The following is a 16,952-nucleotide window of genomic DNA, read 5'->3' on the forward strand; positions in this document are numbered from 1 at the left end:
GTGTTTAATAAATATGTATAAAGCGCATGAAGCAGTGTCAGGCACTCACTAAGTACTCAGTATAACACTTCTTATTGGTTTAATAGTTTTCTTTAAATTGATTCTCTTTTTAATCTTAGTTTTATGCTAAATGCTATGTAATAATATCATAGATCAGATGTATACTATCTATATCTTATTCTGAAAGACATCAAATTACATGCATACATTTAAAATGAAAAGAAAGTTTTTCTAGGACACAGTTTGAAAAGGACTGTCCTAAGCAGGAGTATTAGCAAAGGTTTTGTGGAGTTCAAGTGGGAGAGGTTACATTGTGTCACACTGATGTTGTAATTTTCATTTCTTCCTACTGAATCCATACATCATACCTTAAATAGATACAAAGTGGACTACACCAGGGGTAAGCAACCTAAATCCAAAACCAGCTGGCTGTGTGGCTTTTTAAATAAAGTTTTATTGGAACACTGCCACGCTCGTTCATTTACATATTGCTTCTGGCTACTTTCACACAGCAGCAGAGTTGAGAGTCACAACAGAGACTGCATGGTCTACAAAACCAAAAATATTTATTATCTGTCCCTTTATAGAGAAAGTTGGCTGGCCCCTGGTCTAAACCAATATTTCTCTCTGTCTGAGACCCTTAAACATGCTTGAACAGCATCCAGCTTCTCAACTGCTGCCCTAATCTTAGCCACTCTGAAAGTCTGAGGTTTGCTGATCAGAAATTCTCAACATCTCAGAGTTTTGAGACTGTGATATTAATATTAAAAAAAGTACTCAAGGGCTTCCCTGGTGGCGCAGTGGTTGAGAATCTGCCTGCTAATGCAGGGGACACGTGTTCGAGCCCTGGTCTGGGAAGATCCCATATGCCACGGAGCAGTTGGGCCCGTGAGCCACAACTACTGAGCCTGCGTGTCTGGAGCCTGTGCCCCGCAACGGGAGGGGCCGTGATAGTGAAAGGCCCACGCACCGCGATGAAGAGCGGTCCCCGCACCGCGATGAAGAGTGGCCCCCGCTTGCCGCAACTACAGAAAGCCCTTGCACGAACCGAAGACCCAACACAGCCAAAAATAAAAATAAAATAAATAAATAAATAAAGTAAAAAAAAAAAAAGTAAGTTAACAAACGTGACGTTTAAGAAAAAAAAAAAAAGTACTCAAAGCCTGTCTTCCTGTTTTGCAAAATTTTAAAATTTCATCATTGCTTTTGTCTATACAAATATATAAAATGTGGTCTGCATCAAAGGCAGAAAATTGTTCTAACTGTTAAGTGGCATAGGACTGCAGAGTGCAGAAACCATAGGAGTTATCAAGGGCTGTGAACACAGCAGTGCTCTAAACACTCCACCTCTGCTGTGGGCCATTTTCGCAAGATCCCAGTTAGTTTGGTACCAAACCACTTGAGTCTTTTATGTCAAAACAACAGACCCAGGAAATCACCCATGAATAGCCTGAAGTACATACCATAATCTGTGCCTTCTGTACATTTACATTATGTGTGCAAATTGTAGAATTTGTAGACTTTACCTGTCATTCCCTATGAGACCCACTATTAGTACAACATCCTATGAAGCTAAGCTGCCAGAACTGCAGTCACGAGGAAGAATTTCCATGAAACCCTGGTGAGATGCTCCCTGGGCTGTCCTGCCTTCCACCTTCCCAAAACTTGGCTCTGCAGCACTTCCTTTCAATGAGTCTGCTGCCGGAGCACCTTTTTTGGTAAAAATTCACTTTTTCCATCATTTACTTTTCTTGATCAAAAACAATACTTTTGCCATCTCCCAAATGAATAAAAAAGTCTACTTATAAAGCTATTTCCCCCACAACTCTGCCATACTCTGTTCATATTACTGTTTAAGATTTACCTTTTTCATAAAATATATCCTAATTTCCATATATCTCTAATAACACCACTTCTGGAACTACTTCATTCCAGGAAAAGTAAAACTGTAATTTGTAAGATGTCTCAAGAGTTGCTATTTATCCTGCTGCATATTTAAAATTCTACTCACCACCACACCCCTCTCTCCCAACCTGATAACACCTGGCAATTCAAATGAGCAAAATCGTTACTTTTGCAAAGCAATAAAGTAGGTACAAAGGATATCGGGATAAACAAGCTGTAGTCCCTGATGCCAGAATTGATGTGAAATAAGCACGAGGTGAATAAATATGGCAAAAGAAAAGTAATACTTGAGAAATAAAAATGAAAAATCCTAGGAGTAGAAAAAGAAGGGCGTGTCTACACAATTTTAGTACAGAGTAAAAGGGATTCGAGTGAAGGTTTTCAAGTTGGGAAGGATTGTAATCGACAAATGGAAGGAAGGACGCTCCACACCCACCGAATGCAGCTGGCCCTGGCAAGAGGCAGTTGTTACTGGATCCTGGCTTTCCAGGGACCCATCAGCTACTTTGTGGTAGCAGCTCAGGTGTCTCATTCACTTCTCTGCCTCAACCTTTTCAGCTGCTCTGAGAGTTTTCGACAGACCAAATCCAGCTTTTATCTCTATTGTCACTGAGACCTGCAATGAAGGGCAAATGGAACCACCTCTCTCTCAGGTTCAGTAGGGCATCGTCCTTGTACAACTTTGTGGGGAAGAAGTGTTAAGCCTCTTGTTACACTTAGGCTTGGCACCGAAAGGCTCCCATCACACAAGCAGCATCACACAGTTGGCTAAGTTTTAACTTAACTAACCATCTGGGTTGAGGTCTGTTTGAGAACAGCAACTTTTCCTTAACTCAATCTAACAACTCCTTATTGAGAATCTGTTATAGGCCTGGCCCTCTGAGGAGATTAATCCCTGACCTAATGGCTCTCAGAGCCCAGAAGGGGGAGACATGTACAGAAAATTCAACTGTGGTCCACAATGGTAAGTGCAATCAACAAGACTGTCCATGGTACAAAGTCACTGCCTCGGGGATCAATGCGCTTGACGTAATGAGGTGAATGGTTAGGAAGGAGAGGGCCGTGTCCCTGACAAGGTCAAGTACATGGAAGAGATCGATACACAATCATTGAAATGCTGCTCCTATTCTGCCCAAAACCACCCAGTCTCAGAGCCAAACTTGAAATCGGCAAGCCTGGAGCTGGCACAAGCCTCAGACAGCCAAGGCACACTCTGCAGACCCTTCTTTGCAACCTCCTACCTGATGTGGGGCTTGGCTCTGTTGAGTCATCAACTCATTAGCAATAAATGTATTAACCTAGACCTGAAATAAACCAACATATATTTAAATGACTGAATTAGCAGGAATCTCTGTCAAGAGAATTTCCGCTCCTTCTACCAATAGAGCTTCACACTTAGCAGAGTGTCTGCTTCCTTACATACAAACCCTCCTTATCTCTGAGTCCAGTTTTTCTTATTATGATTTGACACTGTTCTTATCCCTCTTTATTCTGAAACTACACAGTCATATGATCTTTCTATTTATACCAAGTAAACGTAATTCTTTTAAACCTGAATCCAATATTCTTTATTAATTTGATTATGCAATATTTCAAACATCCCCCCAAAACAGATATGCATGTACTGATAATCTAGATTTATTTTAACAAGGTAAATATTTTGCCATATGTGCATCAGCTCTTTCTCTTAAATAAATGAAGTGGTGCAGGTATAACAAACAGTCCCCATCCCAACCCCCATGCTTCCAGTATTTCCGTGTCTTTTTCTGCCCTGCAAATTTGGGGTCACCTTTGTTGCTCTCTTAGAGCACTGTGAGATTGTTGTGAATCTTTCAATACAATATTAATTAGCCTTATTAATTACTCTACTTGGTGTTCTAGGTTGGAAATGATCTAAAGAAGAACAAAGGTTCAAACGATTTGCTACGTCTATTTTATATTCATTTAAGGACCTACTGCTACCTATTTTTTCAAGGCGAAAGAAATCTATTAAATAGAATTATTTATACTAGAACTTATGTTTATTTCAAGTAATTTCTTTTCTTATTTTTCTCAAATATATTTTGCCAGTCCTTTCCTAGAAGATTGCCTTATTCACACAAAGGGCCTGCATAGGAAGAAAAATGCACTTAAATTCTAAGTTTAATTCAATGCATTTTGAATAACAATTTCCATCTTAAATTCATAAAGGATATAACTTCTGAATTAGAGTTCTGACGAGTTTTTAATACGAAGAATAAACTCCTAATGAATGCAGAGTATAGCGATTCAGGAAATATTATAGTTCTCAAAGATAGGACTAACTTTAACCACTTGATTTTTATTCACTGATAACAATGAGAAAATACCTGGGCTCCGCCCCCCTAGGTTGGTGACCATCAGGGAGAAAGAGGGTGTCTTGCAGTCAGAGGGCACTGGAGCAAGCTTCCTGAGGCCCTGTTACAGAGAGCATCACCTGTTCAGGCTAACACGTGTGTGGGATAAGCTGCATCCTAGAGCAGGCGGCACAGTCTCCTCTGATCCAGGCAGCTGGAGGATAGTTAAGGGGCAAAACAATTTCCCCCACAGATGGGACTTGGTTCATCCCAGTCAGTGCTTCTCACAATCTAGCTTGTACTGGAATCCCCTGCTCATCTTGTTAAAATGCAGATTCTATTCAATAGGTTGGGGTGGGGGCTGAGATTCCATATTTGTATCAAGATCCCGGGTGATGCTGCTGGTCCGTAGGTTACATGTTGAGCAGCAGGACTCATAGCAATCTAGGTCCTTTAATTCATAAAGAAAAAGGGAAGGCGAGGAGTAGAAAGATAAGATGTATAAGAAGAGGAAAGCAGAGAAATAGAAAAGAAAGCAAAAGGTCATGGAGAGAGAGTGAAAGAGAGAGAGAGAGAGACAAAGAACAGGAAATTTGATAATATGGCCCTCCCAGCATCCCTCCATTCTAAGTGCCCCCATTAGGGTGGACATCAAGTCTTTACATGGCCCCACCCCCCAATCCAGGGGCTTCGGTGCTAAGTGTAGGGTGGCCTGGGAGCCGTCCTGAGCAGATCAGCTCTTCACAGGTGGTGAGATCTGAGACTCCCCTCAGCCAGAGCCAAGTAAATCCGAGCATTTCCTCAGATTTTTGAACCAATATAGGAAAATAAATGCCAGAAGCTAATCCACAGAAGGCACAGGACAGGGCTGCCTCTTAGTTACAGCCATTCCAGAGACCCAGCTAAATCCTCCCCTTCTCCGTGTGGTCGGATTCCCAAATTACCTAGACTGATTCAAGTTGATTTTCTAGAATTTGTAACAATACAGATAGAAGAGGGATATAGGGAAAAATGGAGAGAGAAGAGAGAAATAAGGAGAAAAGTATTTAATGATAGGTGAAAAAAATACATAAGGAAAGAATAGAAGGATAGAGGAGAAGAGGGAGAAATAGTAAGGAGATGAGAATGAAGACAAAGTATTGATAAAATAGAAGAAAAAACACCCAGGAATTGCAGGAGGAAAGGTCCCCATGGCCAATAGGGACCCAGTGGTCCCTGGGCCAGATAAGCCTCAACAGAGGACACCATTGCAGTGGACACCATTAGGCACGGTCTCCCGAGAGGAGAGGTGGGTATTGGCCTAGCTCTCATTGAGTCAGCCCATTGTTCCCAAACAACTGGAACGGGGAGGGAGAAGAGACAGAGTCAGGGCAGGCAGGTGGTCTGGGAAGGACAAGGCTTGCTATAGGGTCCCAAGAAGACCAAATAGGTGCCCAGGAGGGTGGTGATGGAGCTGCCCCAACACCCCTCTAGAATACTGCCAGCGCTCTAGGCTGCCCACTCACAGACCTCTCCTGCCCACCAGGGATGCTCACAGACCCAGACTCAGAGCAGGACAGTGGTTGGCGCCCACACCTCTCCCCAGCCTGGTCCAGAGGCCCCCAGGGAGCTCAGAGCTCACATTAGCTTGCAGGTAAGAATCCTGGTTCGCAAGGGCTGCCCCACAAAATTCTTGTAATGAATCTAAGAGTCACAGTAGATTGATGTAAGTGTTGGCTGACATATTCTCAGGGAAACAGTAGAAAATAAACATTAGTGAGCTCTGTCAGTAATCACTGATCTGCTGCACTGCTCACTGCAATGCTGTTCTATGATCCTCAGCGTCCTAAGACTCTGGCCACTTCCTGATTTAGTTGGGCTGAAGCTGCAAACTCATCTTCTAAGTCCTATGGACGTTTAGCACCAAGCTTGGTCAAGCCACCTGGTTTACTAAATGACCGATATAAACCATGATTGTTCACATCGTATAGGAAATGCACCCCTTCTAAACTTGTTCAAACAGTGATACTTCTTCCACTACATTTCAAGTGAGGACATTTACTCTGCACATCAAAAGAGTTTGTATGTCCTGAGATGTAGTGCATCCCTTGGTGAGAGATGGTGATGCCTTTTCTGTCATGTAAGACACATGCCTATATTTCCATTTAAATAAAACCCTTTTGGAATGTATTTCACAGATCTGAGTATTTGTTTAATTTTTTGGGTTATTTTCACATAGAAATCCAGTTCAGCCATGGAAGCAGTCACTCATTAAGAAAAAATATTAAAGTGGAACATATCACCAGTGAAGAACATAATTTCTTTTTTTAAGAAAGTCAATTTGGATAACTAACCTTCAGTAACTGGACCTGCAGTCCTCAAATCTTTTAGTCAAAGACTTTGTGGCCAGCCATGTCTCAATTTTATAATTTTGAGAATTTAGAGAGGTATACATTGCATTTCACATATTCATTAATATTCCATGGCAGACATGTGGCAAAGCATATGGACAACTTGCCCAAAGTAACATAAGTAAAGACCTTTTGTCTTATTATCATCTCATGTCCATTTCCAGTAAGCAGTTAGGATAGACCTTTTTCTCAGAGTTTTCGGAATTTGGAAAGAGTTAACATGTATTAGCGGACAGAGTTAGCACAGACAGCAGATAGACCCAGAAGAACAAGAAAAGTCACTTAAAAAAATTATGGAGGCGCTCGCGCTCCGTGAGCATCGTGACCATGAGGCGCTCCAGTTCGCCGCCCGCCTCGTCCGGGCCCAGCGCCGAACCCCGCCGGCCATCCTCGCTGATGGTGGGCATCACCTCGCACATCACGGCGGCGGTGCTGGCCTGCGGGTACGTACGGGGAGGGGGCAGGGAACCGAGAGGGGCTTCGTCAAAGCACACCAGCGAAACTTGAGGCATGGTCACTGGGATACTACATAGTGAAAACTGAGGCAGGACAACCCAAGCGCTGCACAGAAGAAACTGAGGCCCATCCATTCCGATCATGGCACAAGATAAACGGAAACCCATTGCTCCCAGGAAACCAGGCCTGGCTACCTGGGTGAGAGCATGTGGAGAAACAGGTCAGACTCCATCAGACACTGGCAGCAAATCTAGGCCCAGCCTAGTCAGAGAAGCCAAAGCCGGGGGCCCCATTGCCTGAGTGAATGTGGAAAGTTTGCAGGCCCCTCCGCTCTGGTCCAAGTCCCGCCCCTTCAAGCAACTCAGGCCCCGCCCATCACTATCTATTCTGGCCCTGCTGAGAATCCCCTTCAACCTACTGCATGAGCTAGAAAACTCAGGCCCAGGCGAGGGAGACCATGTCTTCAGGAGGCCACAAAACTGGGGTCACAGAATTAGGTCACTGGTACGTAGTCACCTGTATAATGTCACAGGGATGGTCCTCACCTGCTATTCAGCCCAATTCCTGCCTCCTTCGACTTCCCAGATATCTAGATATCTAGCTCCAGGAGAATCTAAAGACCCACTCCAGTTGGGAAAAACAAAAATGGTGGGGACAATGCTAGCCATCTCCCACTACGCAGGAGTCCAAGATCCAGCTGCCTCTTCTCTCAGGTCACAGGAATCTAGGTCCCCTATCCCTCCCTTCCCCCAGACTGAGGAGTCTGAGCCTCCAGCCTTCTCCTCCCCAGTCCCAGGAGTCAGAGACCACATCCCCTTCCTCCCAGGACACAAGAGTCTGGGCTTTCAACCTCCAACCGTAGACCTAGAAATCTCAGCCTTCAGACTTCTCCCCCCTCAGAACTCAGAAGTCAAGGCCCCCAGGACCCAGGAGTCCAGGTGCATGAGCCACGGGTGGAGATGAAGGGAGGTCTCCTGAGCCACTCCCTCCACACACATCAGGTCAGACGGGTCCATCTAGCTGAGCCGAAAGCAGGAGGGACTTTCACTCTTTCCCTCCTTTCTTTCTCTCCCTTCAGGCAGACGCATAACCGGTTCTCAGAGTAGATAATTTCCAGCTCCACCCAATATTCGGACTATGTCTGAAGCCTGGGACTGGGGCCTTGGACTCCTGGGAGGACAGGAGGGGACTGAGGGACCTGGGACCTGGGAGAGGAGGCAGCTGGGTGCCTGTAACCTTGGGTCTTTGAAGAGGTGCGTCTGGGAATCTAGACACCTGAATCCCAACACTCAGAGATCAGATTCAAGAAAATGTTTATAAGAGGGCAGGCCAGACTTAGACCAAAACCCAACATGGTATCTAAAACCCAGAATCTTTTCATGAGATGCAACTAAGGATGTTTTAGGGAGGCTGCTCTAGAACTTCAAATTCCCTGAGAAGGAAACAAAATTCAGCTAGGCTGGGTGTAGAATCTAGAAGGCCACGTGCAAGAAGACACAGTACAGAGTGCAGAGAGGACATACACTTCCACATTTACAATGTGCTTGGGGTAGGATCCATACATGGGGCCAAATAGAAGGGCATACTCTAGAACCCAGGTCTGGAACTTTGAACAAGCCAAGAGCAATCCAATAACTTCAAAGAGTGCCTGGGTCACCCCAGAACCCCAAACACAGAGGGGAGGATAATGATATCTAAGAACAGACCTAATGCAGTACATAACAAACCTAAGTCAGGAGACATAATCTAGACATAATCTAGAACTCAGAACATACCAGGGATGAAGGTATAAAGGTATATTTTATCTTTACAGAATAAAGCAGAGATCGCATGCTTGGTTTTCTCATGCATCTAGATAATGTTAGAACTCAGAGGGCAGAATATATGCTCTAGAATTCAGAACATGCCCTGGAGGCAAAGGAAAACCTAGAAAATAGCAAGGAGTTTGCCTGGAACTTAGAATCGCCTGGGGGAAGATGCAGAAAGATGCATTCTGGCAATTGAGAATTTCCTGGCATAAGGACTGAGCTGGCAAAGGGGGTGGGGATGGGGGTGGTGTGTTCTAGAAATGAGGACATTTCTAGGCTGAAGACTCCAAAAGAGGAGAGAGCCTACAGCATGTTTAGAATGCTGAAGTGGCAGATGGAGGAAGCCCCCAATCCACCAGGGGACAAGTTCTAAGCCAAGGTCACACCAGGGAAAAGATGGACAGAGAAGGTGGGAATGGATGAGCCGAGAACATAGAACCTGAGGAAGGAAGATGCAATGTACAACACTTCAGTGGGAATCCTCGAGATTTAAGACTGTAGAGTTGGATGGAATCTAAAATAGGGAAGTGCAGGGACTTCCCTGGCAGTCCAGTGGTTAAGACTCGGCGCTTCCACTGCAGGGGATGTGGGTTCGATCCCTGATCACGGAACTAAGATCCTGCATGCCACACAGTGCAGCCAAAATAAATAAATAAAAATTTAAAATATAATAAAATAAAATAGGAAGTGCATTCTAGAATGGATAGCACAGTTTGGAGAAAGGCTAGAGCACATAAATGGAACACACATATTCTAGCACTTAGAATGCCCCTGGGAAGGGAATGGAATCTAGAACAATGCCAAGGATGTGGCTAGAACCTAGAACACACCCAAAATGAAATTTTAGAAGAAAATAAGCAAGGACTGGCTTCTTAAAAATTGGAACATGTAGGGAATTCTCTGGTGGTCCAGGGATTAGGACTCCGTGCTGTCACTGCTGAGGGCCCGGGTTCAATCCCAGGTCGGGGATCCAGCAAGCAGCATGGTGCAGCAAAAAAAAAAAAAAAAAGGAACTTGTCAAAGGGGAGGAGGGTGAGATCAGAATTTGGCTTGGGAGCATTAGCTAGATATTTCAATTTACCTGGGGAAAGTCGTGCCTTGAATTTAGCATCTAGCCTAGACTTTAGAACAGTACCTTGGGTGAAAAAGGAACAAAGATGTTGACTGGGAGTGTTCTAGGATTTAGGAAGAATCTAGAACACGAAGCATTGCCAGGGCTTATGTTTAGGTGGAAATGTGGAAGACAATTCTAGATCACAGAATGAACCTAGGCCATAGAACACATCTGGAGGAAGGGATGTATGTTTGGCTCACCAGTCTGACAGTGTACTCGAAGGATGTGACATCACGATATGAAAAAATCGTGATGGAGTGCTGGAAGCATCTCAAGAAGCTGGGTCTCAGGGGAGAATGTTGGAAACCCCAGGGAGCCCAGAAACTGAGATGATATGGAGATGAAGCAGGGTATTTCAAGGCCACCAGAGATGTCAAATTGATGGGAAATTGTGAGGCTGTAGGGACTTGGGTTCAAAAGAGTAACAGCTGAGTGGCTAGATACTTGGGGTGGCGGGTGGCAGAGTTGGGGAACTGGACTCCTGAGTCGTTGTGGAGGCCAAAGCCAGGAGATGGAAGTTTGGAGCCTGAGTCCTTGCTGGATGGAGGGCAGGGGTAGATGGCTTTGGTGGGCAGAATAGAAGGTGGGGTCTGAACTCCTGGGTCCCTGAGGGGAGGCAGGATCAGGGACAAGGCATCTAGGTCTCCAGGGGGCAGCGTGGGTAAAAGCCAGAGAATTGCATTAAGAATTGCATTCTGAGTCCCTGAAAGGGAGAGAGTCATGGCGCCTGAATCCCTAAGGGGGCAGATGCTGGGGTGCCAGGTGGATGGGTATATTTGTCTGAGGGGCACAGGGGCTGTTGAACTGCCTCTGAAGGGAGCAAAAGCTGGAAAACTGGATTCCTAGATCCTGAGGGGGTGAGGACTACCAGCTGGGGCCTTTAGCCAGAGGAAGTGAGGACTGACAGGGCTCCCAGAGCCCGGTGGGATCTGAGTCTTCAGATGCCAAGATCCCTAAGGTGCACCAGGCAGGAACATTCAGAAGCCCTGACTCCTCAAGTAGAAGCTGGGGTCTCCGAAACCTGGGTTGTTGAGGGTGGAGCTGAGAGCCTGACCAGCGGAACCCTGAGGCCCGGGCGCCCAGGTCGGGGAGGGCCTGGGTATCCCCAGGTCAAAGGCGCGGCAGGGGAGATCCCCGCGCCGCCGGCGCCGCCTCCCCGGCGGCAGCAGCAGGAGATGGGGGACGCGAGGCTGCCGAGAACGGTGACCATGGACAGCTCCAGAGCGGGCCTGTGTCCAGGGCGGCCGCCGAGCCGGCTGGGACTGAGGGACTCGGCCGGCTGTTCAAGCCGGAGGACCAGAGATGGGCAGACTGGGTGCGCGAATGGGGGACTATGCGGACGCGACGGGGGGGGGGGGCGGCCGGCCCTAGCTGGGGGAGTCTGACACAGCCGCGGCCGGTGTCTGGAGCTCCCAGGACTGGGCCGAGGAGGAGGATCTAGGTCCAGAGGGGCTTTCTGGGGCTGACCTGGGAAATCCAGCCTCCTGGGCCCCGGAGGAGGCGCAGGCGGCAGTACGCCTGGGATTCCAGGGTTCGGTTGGGGACTCAGAGCCGGGAGGGGCACGCCTGAGTCTCTGGGGTCTGGCTGTGAAATCTGGGCTCTGAGGTCCCAGGGGATGAAGAAGGGAATCCAGGATCTCAGGGAGGCGGGGGAAGCTCGGCGACGGGTCCCCGGGATGGGCGCTGCCAGGCGGGCCGGGCTGGGCTCTTACCTACCTGGTCCGCGGCGGCTGCGGGCGGAGCTGGGCTGCAGGAGGGACGTGGGGTGGGGTGGGGGGACCGGGCGGGGCCCCTGGCGGCGGCCGGGGCCCGGATCTGTGGCTCCGGAGCCCTGTCTCCGCCGCTCGCGCGGGCTCCGCGTCTCTTGCTCCGGCTTGGTCGCTGGGGACCCCCCCCTCCCCTTGACGGTCTCACAGCCCTCTACCCCCTAAAAGAGCCCCCTGCCCCTTTCACCGTTCAGCCTCCCCCCGCGAGGCCGCAGCCGTCAGATCCAGGGGTGCTCACCAGCGCCCCCCAAATCCCACCTGCCCCCGCCAAAAAATTCCTCTTCCCTCCTCCCCCCACCCCCCGCAAACCAGCTCCGGGGCGGTCGTGGCCCCTTTAACAGAAGACTGACAGACGGGGCCGCATGGCCAATGGGAGGCGGGGTCTGCGCCGGCCGGCGGCTAAACCCCGCCTCCGCACTGCCTGGGAGGGGTCTCGCGGGCGGAGAGCGGGAGGTGGGGCTCAAAGTGGGACTGCCAATAGGCAAGCGGCGTGCGGAAAAAAAAAAGAAAAAAAAAAATTATGACAGGGAGAACATCCACAAAACTTTTAAGGCCAGAGAAGGAGTGCTTGATTTGGACTTATAAAAGTAGAAGGAGGCTTCCTGAGAAGAAAGCCAATACACAGTCTTTCTTGCTGGGGGTCAAGGTTACATCAGCGAGACCACAAGCTGGGGACACTGCTGTGGGTGAGAGCTACACTAGTGATGGCGGGGCAGCAGCCTCTCAGGGGGGACACCTGTGACACACCAACTGCGAGCAGGTGCTCAGATACCCCTGCAACATGACTTCATATGACTCTGGAAAACATCTTCAGATCCAATGAGAAATGTGTTTGCTAGGAAAGGATACCAAATGCAGAAAGAAAAAAAAATCAGAGATGTATAAATACAGTGGGGTGGGCAGAAAGGCCTCAAAGATGTCCAGGCCCTAAAGAAAGGAACTGTGAATATGTTACTTTGCATGGCAAAAGGGACTCTGCAGATGGGATTATGGTTAGGAAGACTGTCCTGGATTACCCAAGTCGATCCAGTCTAACCACATGAGCCCTTAAAGTAGAGGACTTTCTCCAGCTAGAAGAAGAGGAAATCAGAGAGGTGCAGCAGAAGGAGAACAAGAACAAAGAGCAATTTAAAGATGAAAGGGACTTGACCCCCTGCTGCAAGAACAGGCCACACAGAAAGCATAAGGGATGTGGGAAACCTCTAGGAGCAAAGACCAGCCCCCAGCTGGCAACCTACAGGAGATCAGTGTCTCAGTCCTACACCCACAAGGAAGTGAGTGAGTGTGTATGCAGAAGCATCAGGAGGGCAGTCCTGACTGCTGCCCTCTGAAAGGCCTGCTTGCAAGGCTGGCCCATTCCCAAGACTCTAATGATAAAGGTGGCTTACTGTGCCTAATGTTTGTTCAAACACTGTGGTTCATACTCAATACCTGCCTTCCTTCTGGGAGTCTGGGATTTTGTTACATGCAAGGCAGAGGGTGCCTACATGACCAGCCCCCAGTATATGAGCTCAGCTGGTTGGTAATATTCCATGTGGGTTTCTATAACTCACTGCTGGGGGATTAAGCTAGTCCCATATGACTTCCCTGGGAGAGGACTGTAGAAACCTGGGCCTGATTTCCTCTGGGCTTCACCCCAAGCACCCTCTTCCTTTGCTCATTTTGCTCTGTGTCCTTTCACTGTGCTAAATCATAGCTGTATGACTACACACTGGTCCTGTGAATCCTCCCAGCAAATCATGGAACCTGGGGAAGGTTCTGGGAATCTCCAGACACCTTGAAGGACAAGTCTTCCCCAGAGCCTCCAGGAAAAATGCCTTAAGCAGAGAACCCAGCCAGGTCTACTGTACTTTAGACCTACAGAACTATGACATAATAACTCTGTCTGTATTAGGTCACTAAATCCATGAAAATGTGTTAAAGCAGTGATAGGAAATTAAGTAAATGGCACCATGAATAAACATATTACTTTCACTAATGAAGAGTATAATATCTCAAGGACATTTTTTTAAAATTTAAATTCATTCTCAAGTTAACATCAGCAATTCATATCTAAAACAACCACGTGAAGAAGGGGTAGAACCTCTGGTAAGGTGTATGGTTGATTTTTAAGAGCAGCTGACATTTTGTGAGAGGTCTGGAAAGCAGCCAAACCAGCCCAATTTTTAAAGAAACTGTGAGTATAATGTCAGAATCATCAACTAGTGTGATTTACTGCTGTCAATGCCAGTTGTGTATAGTTGGGCCCAGATTAGGAGATGAATTCACTTAACCCACGGTGGTGCACGCAGAAGATGTGAGGATGAGCCCTTTTCCTAAAGGAGCTCAAAATGTAAGAGAGGAGAAACACCTCCACTGGAGCTTCAAGGATCACTAAGTTGAGACCAAGGGCTACAGAGAAGCACAGAGCAGGGAGCTAAGGAAGGCATCCTGCCAGAACGTAGATTCCACTCATTCGTTTTAATTCAGCAAACATTTACCAACGTGCTCGGCCCCAGGCACCATGAAGTGCTGGGGACACAGGGAGGGATGCAAGCTCAGCAGGAGTGTAAGGCAGGCCACTTTACCCATGTTTATTGTGTGATAGGATGGATAGGATTGAGGGGTCCACTTCTGTCCTCACCTGCATGATCTAGGGTTAATAATGCCACTATATTCTTGACCCTACCTCCCCAAGGGTGCCTGACCTTTAAAGAAATCAGCAGAGGGTGATGCTTACATATGATTCCTCTCCAACCTGCTTAACTAAAAACAAGAATTGTTAGAGTTGCTCAATCAAATGGGATTGGAGCCGGGCGAAAATATGAACCTTAATTAATACAATGAAGAATAAGTAGGCATTAACTATTAGTTAACTAATTTTGAAAAATAATATTTAATTTTGAACAAAAGTTCTCTATGTAAGTAGATGTTTCATTAAGCTTTAACTTACTTAAGCAATATTGACCTTAACCCTGCTTTGGACTTGGTGTTCTTAGAATAAGCACAACATTAATATCTGCTTCGGATCATACACATGGCAATTACTTGTTTGGAAACCTTAGGTCAGCCAGCCCTAAAAACACTCACATAGCCCTTCCCACTTTGTTCTTTTATCTAGTATTAGACAACTAACTAGTTTTTCTTGATTCAATTTGCATCAACATTTATTGACTAACTAATAAAAGCTCCAGGGATAAGAAATTAAGTAGACCACAATCTATTAAGTTATAATAAGTTACAGAGTTCTAAGGAAATTCAAATGAGGGCAGTTTGTTACACAACGAATATTATCATTTTGTTGCCTGTTACTTTTATAGATAAGCTATGTGCTAAGACATAACGGCTTTTTAGCTGACAATTTTCTTCTTACTCTGACAATTAAGAAAAAAAAATTCTTAAGTTATACAACATTCTTAGCCTAAATTAAATGGAAGATACACTGTGTCTTTTTTATTGTGGTAAGATATACATAACAAAAAGTTTAGCATTTTAGCCACTTTTAAGTGTACAGTTCTGGACATTAACATTCACATTGTTGTGCAAACATCACCACCTTCCATCTCAAGAACTTTTTCATCTTCTCAAACTGAAACTTTGTCTCCATTAAAACACTTGCAGTCCATTACTCCCTTCCCCTGGCTCTTGGCAACCATCTAAATTATATTTTTAAGAAGAAGAAAACAGTAATTTCTTCTCCACCTGATGAATCTTCTTCAGGCCACACCCCATCAGCCAATTGCAAACCTGCTGCAGACCTTTACAACACTCTACTTTTAGAGCTTCTCATTCAGAGCAGACTGTGATTTAAAGATATGAAATGCTAAATATAGAATAAATTACATAAATTTTAATATTCAAAAAGTTAAGCAAACAAAATTTAATTCTTCTAAAAGAAGCATGGATATGTAATCAGAAGTAGAAACTATGTCACTGATGTAAAATAGTTATGATTCCAAAGAATGCTAGGGATCTATTGTCCATAAATTACAAGGGGCCACATGGTGCCCAAGTTCCTGTTGGAGCAGGAACTCAACATATCCCTCAACAAGTCCTCCACAGAGAGACTCTCCATTACATCTATTTTTACATGTTCAGGGTCTTTCAGAAATTTCAGTTTATCAGAGGGCACAGAGAAAATGAATTTGCTTTATTTAAAAATGCTGAGGCAATATAAACTATTGTGTTTGTTATCAAACAAAAATAAAATCAGTCGTATGTGACTTATTTATTCCTTAGACTTCACACTATTTAAAGGAATAATGGGAAGACATTTTCAATATTTCGCTACATTAAAAATTGTTTTACTTATTTCATAAATTAGCCATGGACGGTGTATTCTGGAACGTCACATGTGGCTTACATTCAGTGGAAACATTTTCAAGTAATTTAGGAGGCTCTGTTTCTATACTTGATCTGACAGATGGGCAGCAACATGCAGTAACTGGCATAATTCATACTCCGACAGACTGCTTTTCAATAAAGCACATACCCAGATGCTTTCCTCTCGTCGATATTGCTTCCAGGTCCTCCCGCCATCGCTGAACATCAGGAGGTAGCTGGTCACCCAGGCGGAGCTCCCGTATCCTCCCTGGGTGGCCACAGCTGTGACCTCCATTCTTTCTCCAAGGTCAATCTGCAGCCACTGGTATTTATTTGACACAAGGGGAGACCAGCCACCAGCTCCTTTTTGTGGGAATAAAATAAAAAAACCGGTAAAGACAGAGAAATCTTTGAAATCTATATTAACCTGTAAGAATGGGGTCATAAATAAGATGTATGAAAATCATAGTTTCAAATTCTGCATTATATAATGCCTCAGAATTATACAAACACACTCACATACACACACACAAACACAAAATAAAAACACAGGTTAAATCTAAATGGATGAAGCCTATATTAATTGTTTTGTTTCTTAGTTCATAACCCCTGACTCTCTGGTATTGGGGTGTCCCGCTAAGTGAAATTGCTTAATGTAATAGGTGGACAACTAAACACCATGCCATTACATCAGTGCTTGGAACTAGTGTCGTTACTGGCTTCAATGCATGACTTGCCCTTTGTTGGACATAAACAAAGGGCAAACTTTCCTTTGTTGGAAAATAACAAACTTTCCTTTGTTGGAAAATAAAGCTAGAAAACCTTAATTCTGGATTCCCAGCATGAGGAAGTACAATGTTGAATGTTGGGATAACAAAGATGGCTATGGCATAGTC

At 45.6% G+C, this 16,952-nt stretch overlaps 1 protein-coding gene across 6 annotated transcripts in view; it reads right to left on the reverse strand.

The window, feature by feature from the left end:
• LOC309653623 (low-density lipoprotein receptor-related protein 12-like) overlaps nt 1-16,952 on the reverse strand; it is a 147,101-nt gene that overhangs the window by 80,591 nt on the left and 49,558 nt on the right. For 5 of the 6 annotated variants that reach the window (XM_082478501.1, XM_082478503.1, XM_082478502.1 and 2 more), the window contains one exon: nt 16,226-16,419. The exons of the other annotated variant lie outside the window; for it this stretch is intronic. In XM_082478501.1, the coding sequence (XP_082334627.1) occupies nt 16,226-16,272 (47 nt within the window). In that variant the 5' untranslated portion in view covers nt 16,273-16,419. The remainder of the gene's footprint in view (nt 1-16,225; nt 16,420-16,952) is intronic. 6 annotated transcript variants of the gene reach the window in all.

The sequence above is a fragment of the Balaenoptera physalus genome, assembly GCF_965194825.1.
Source record: "Balaenoptera physalus genome assembly, contig: HAP1_SCAFFOLD_706, whole genome shotgun sequence".
In the NCBI taxonomy this organism is placed as follows: domain Eukaryota; kingdom Metazoa; phylum Chordata; class Mammalia; order Artiodactyla; family Balaenopteridae; genus Balaenoptera; species Balaenoptera physalus.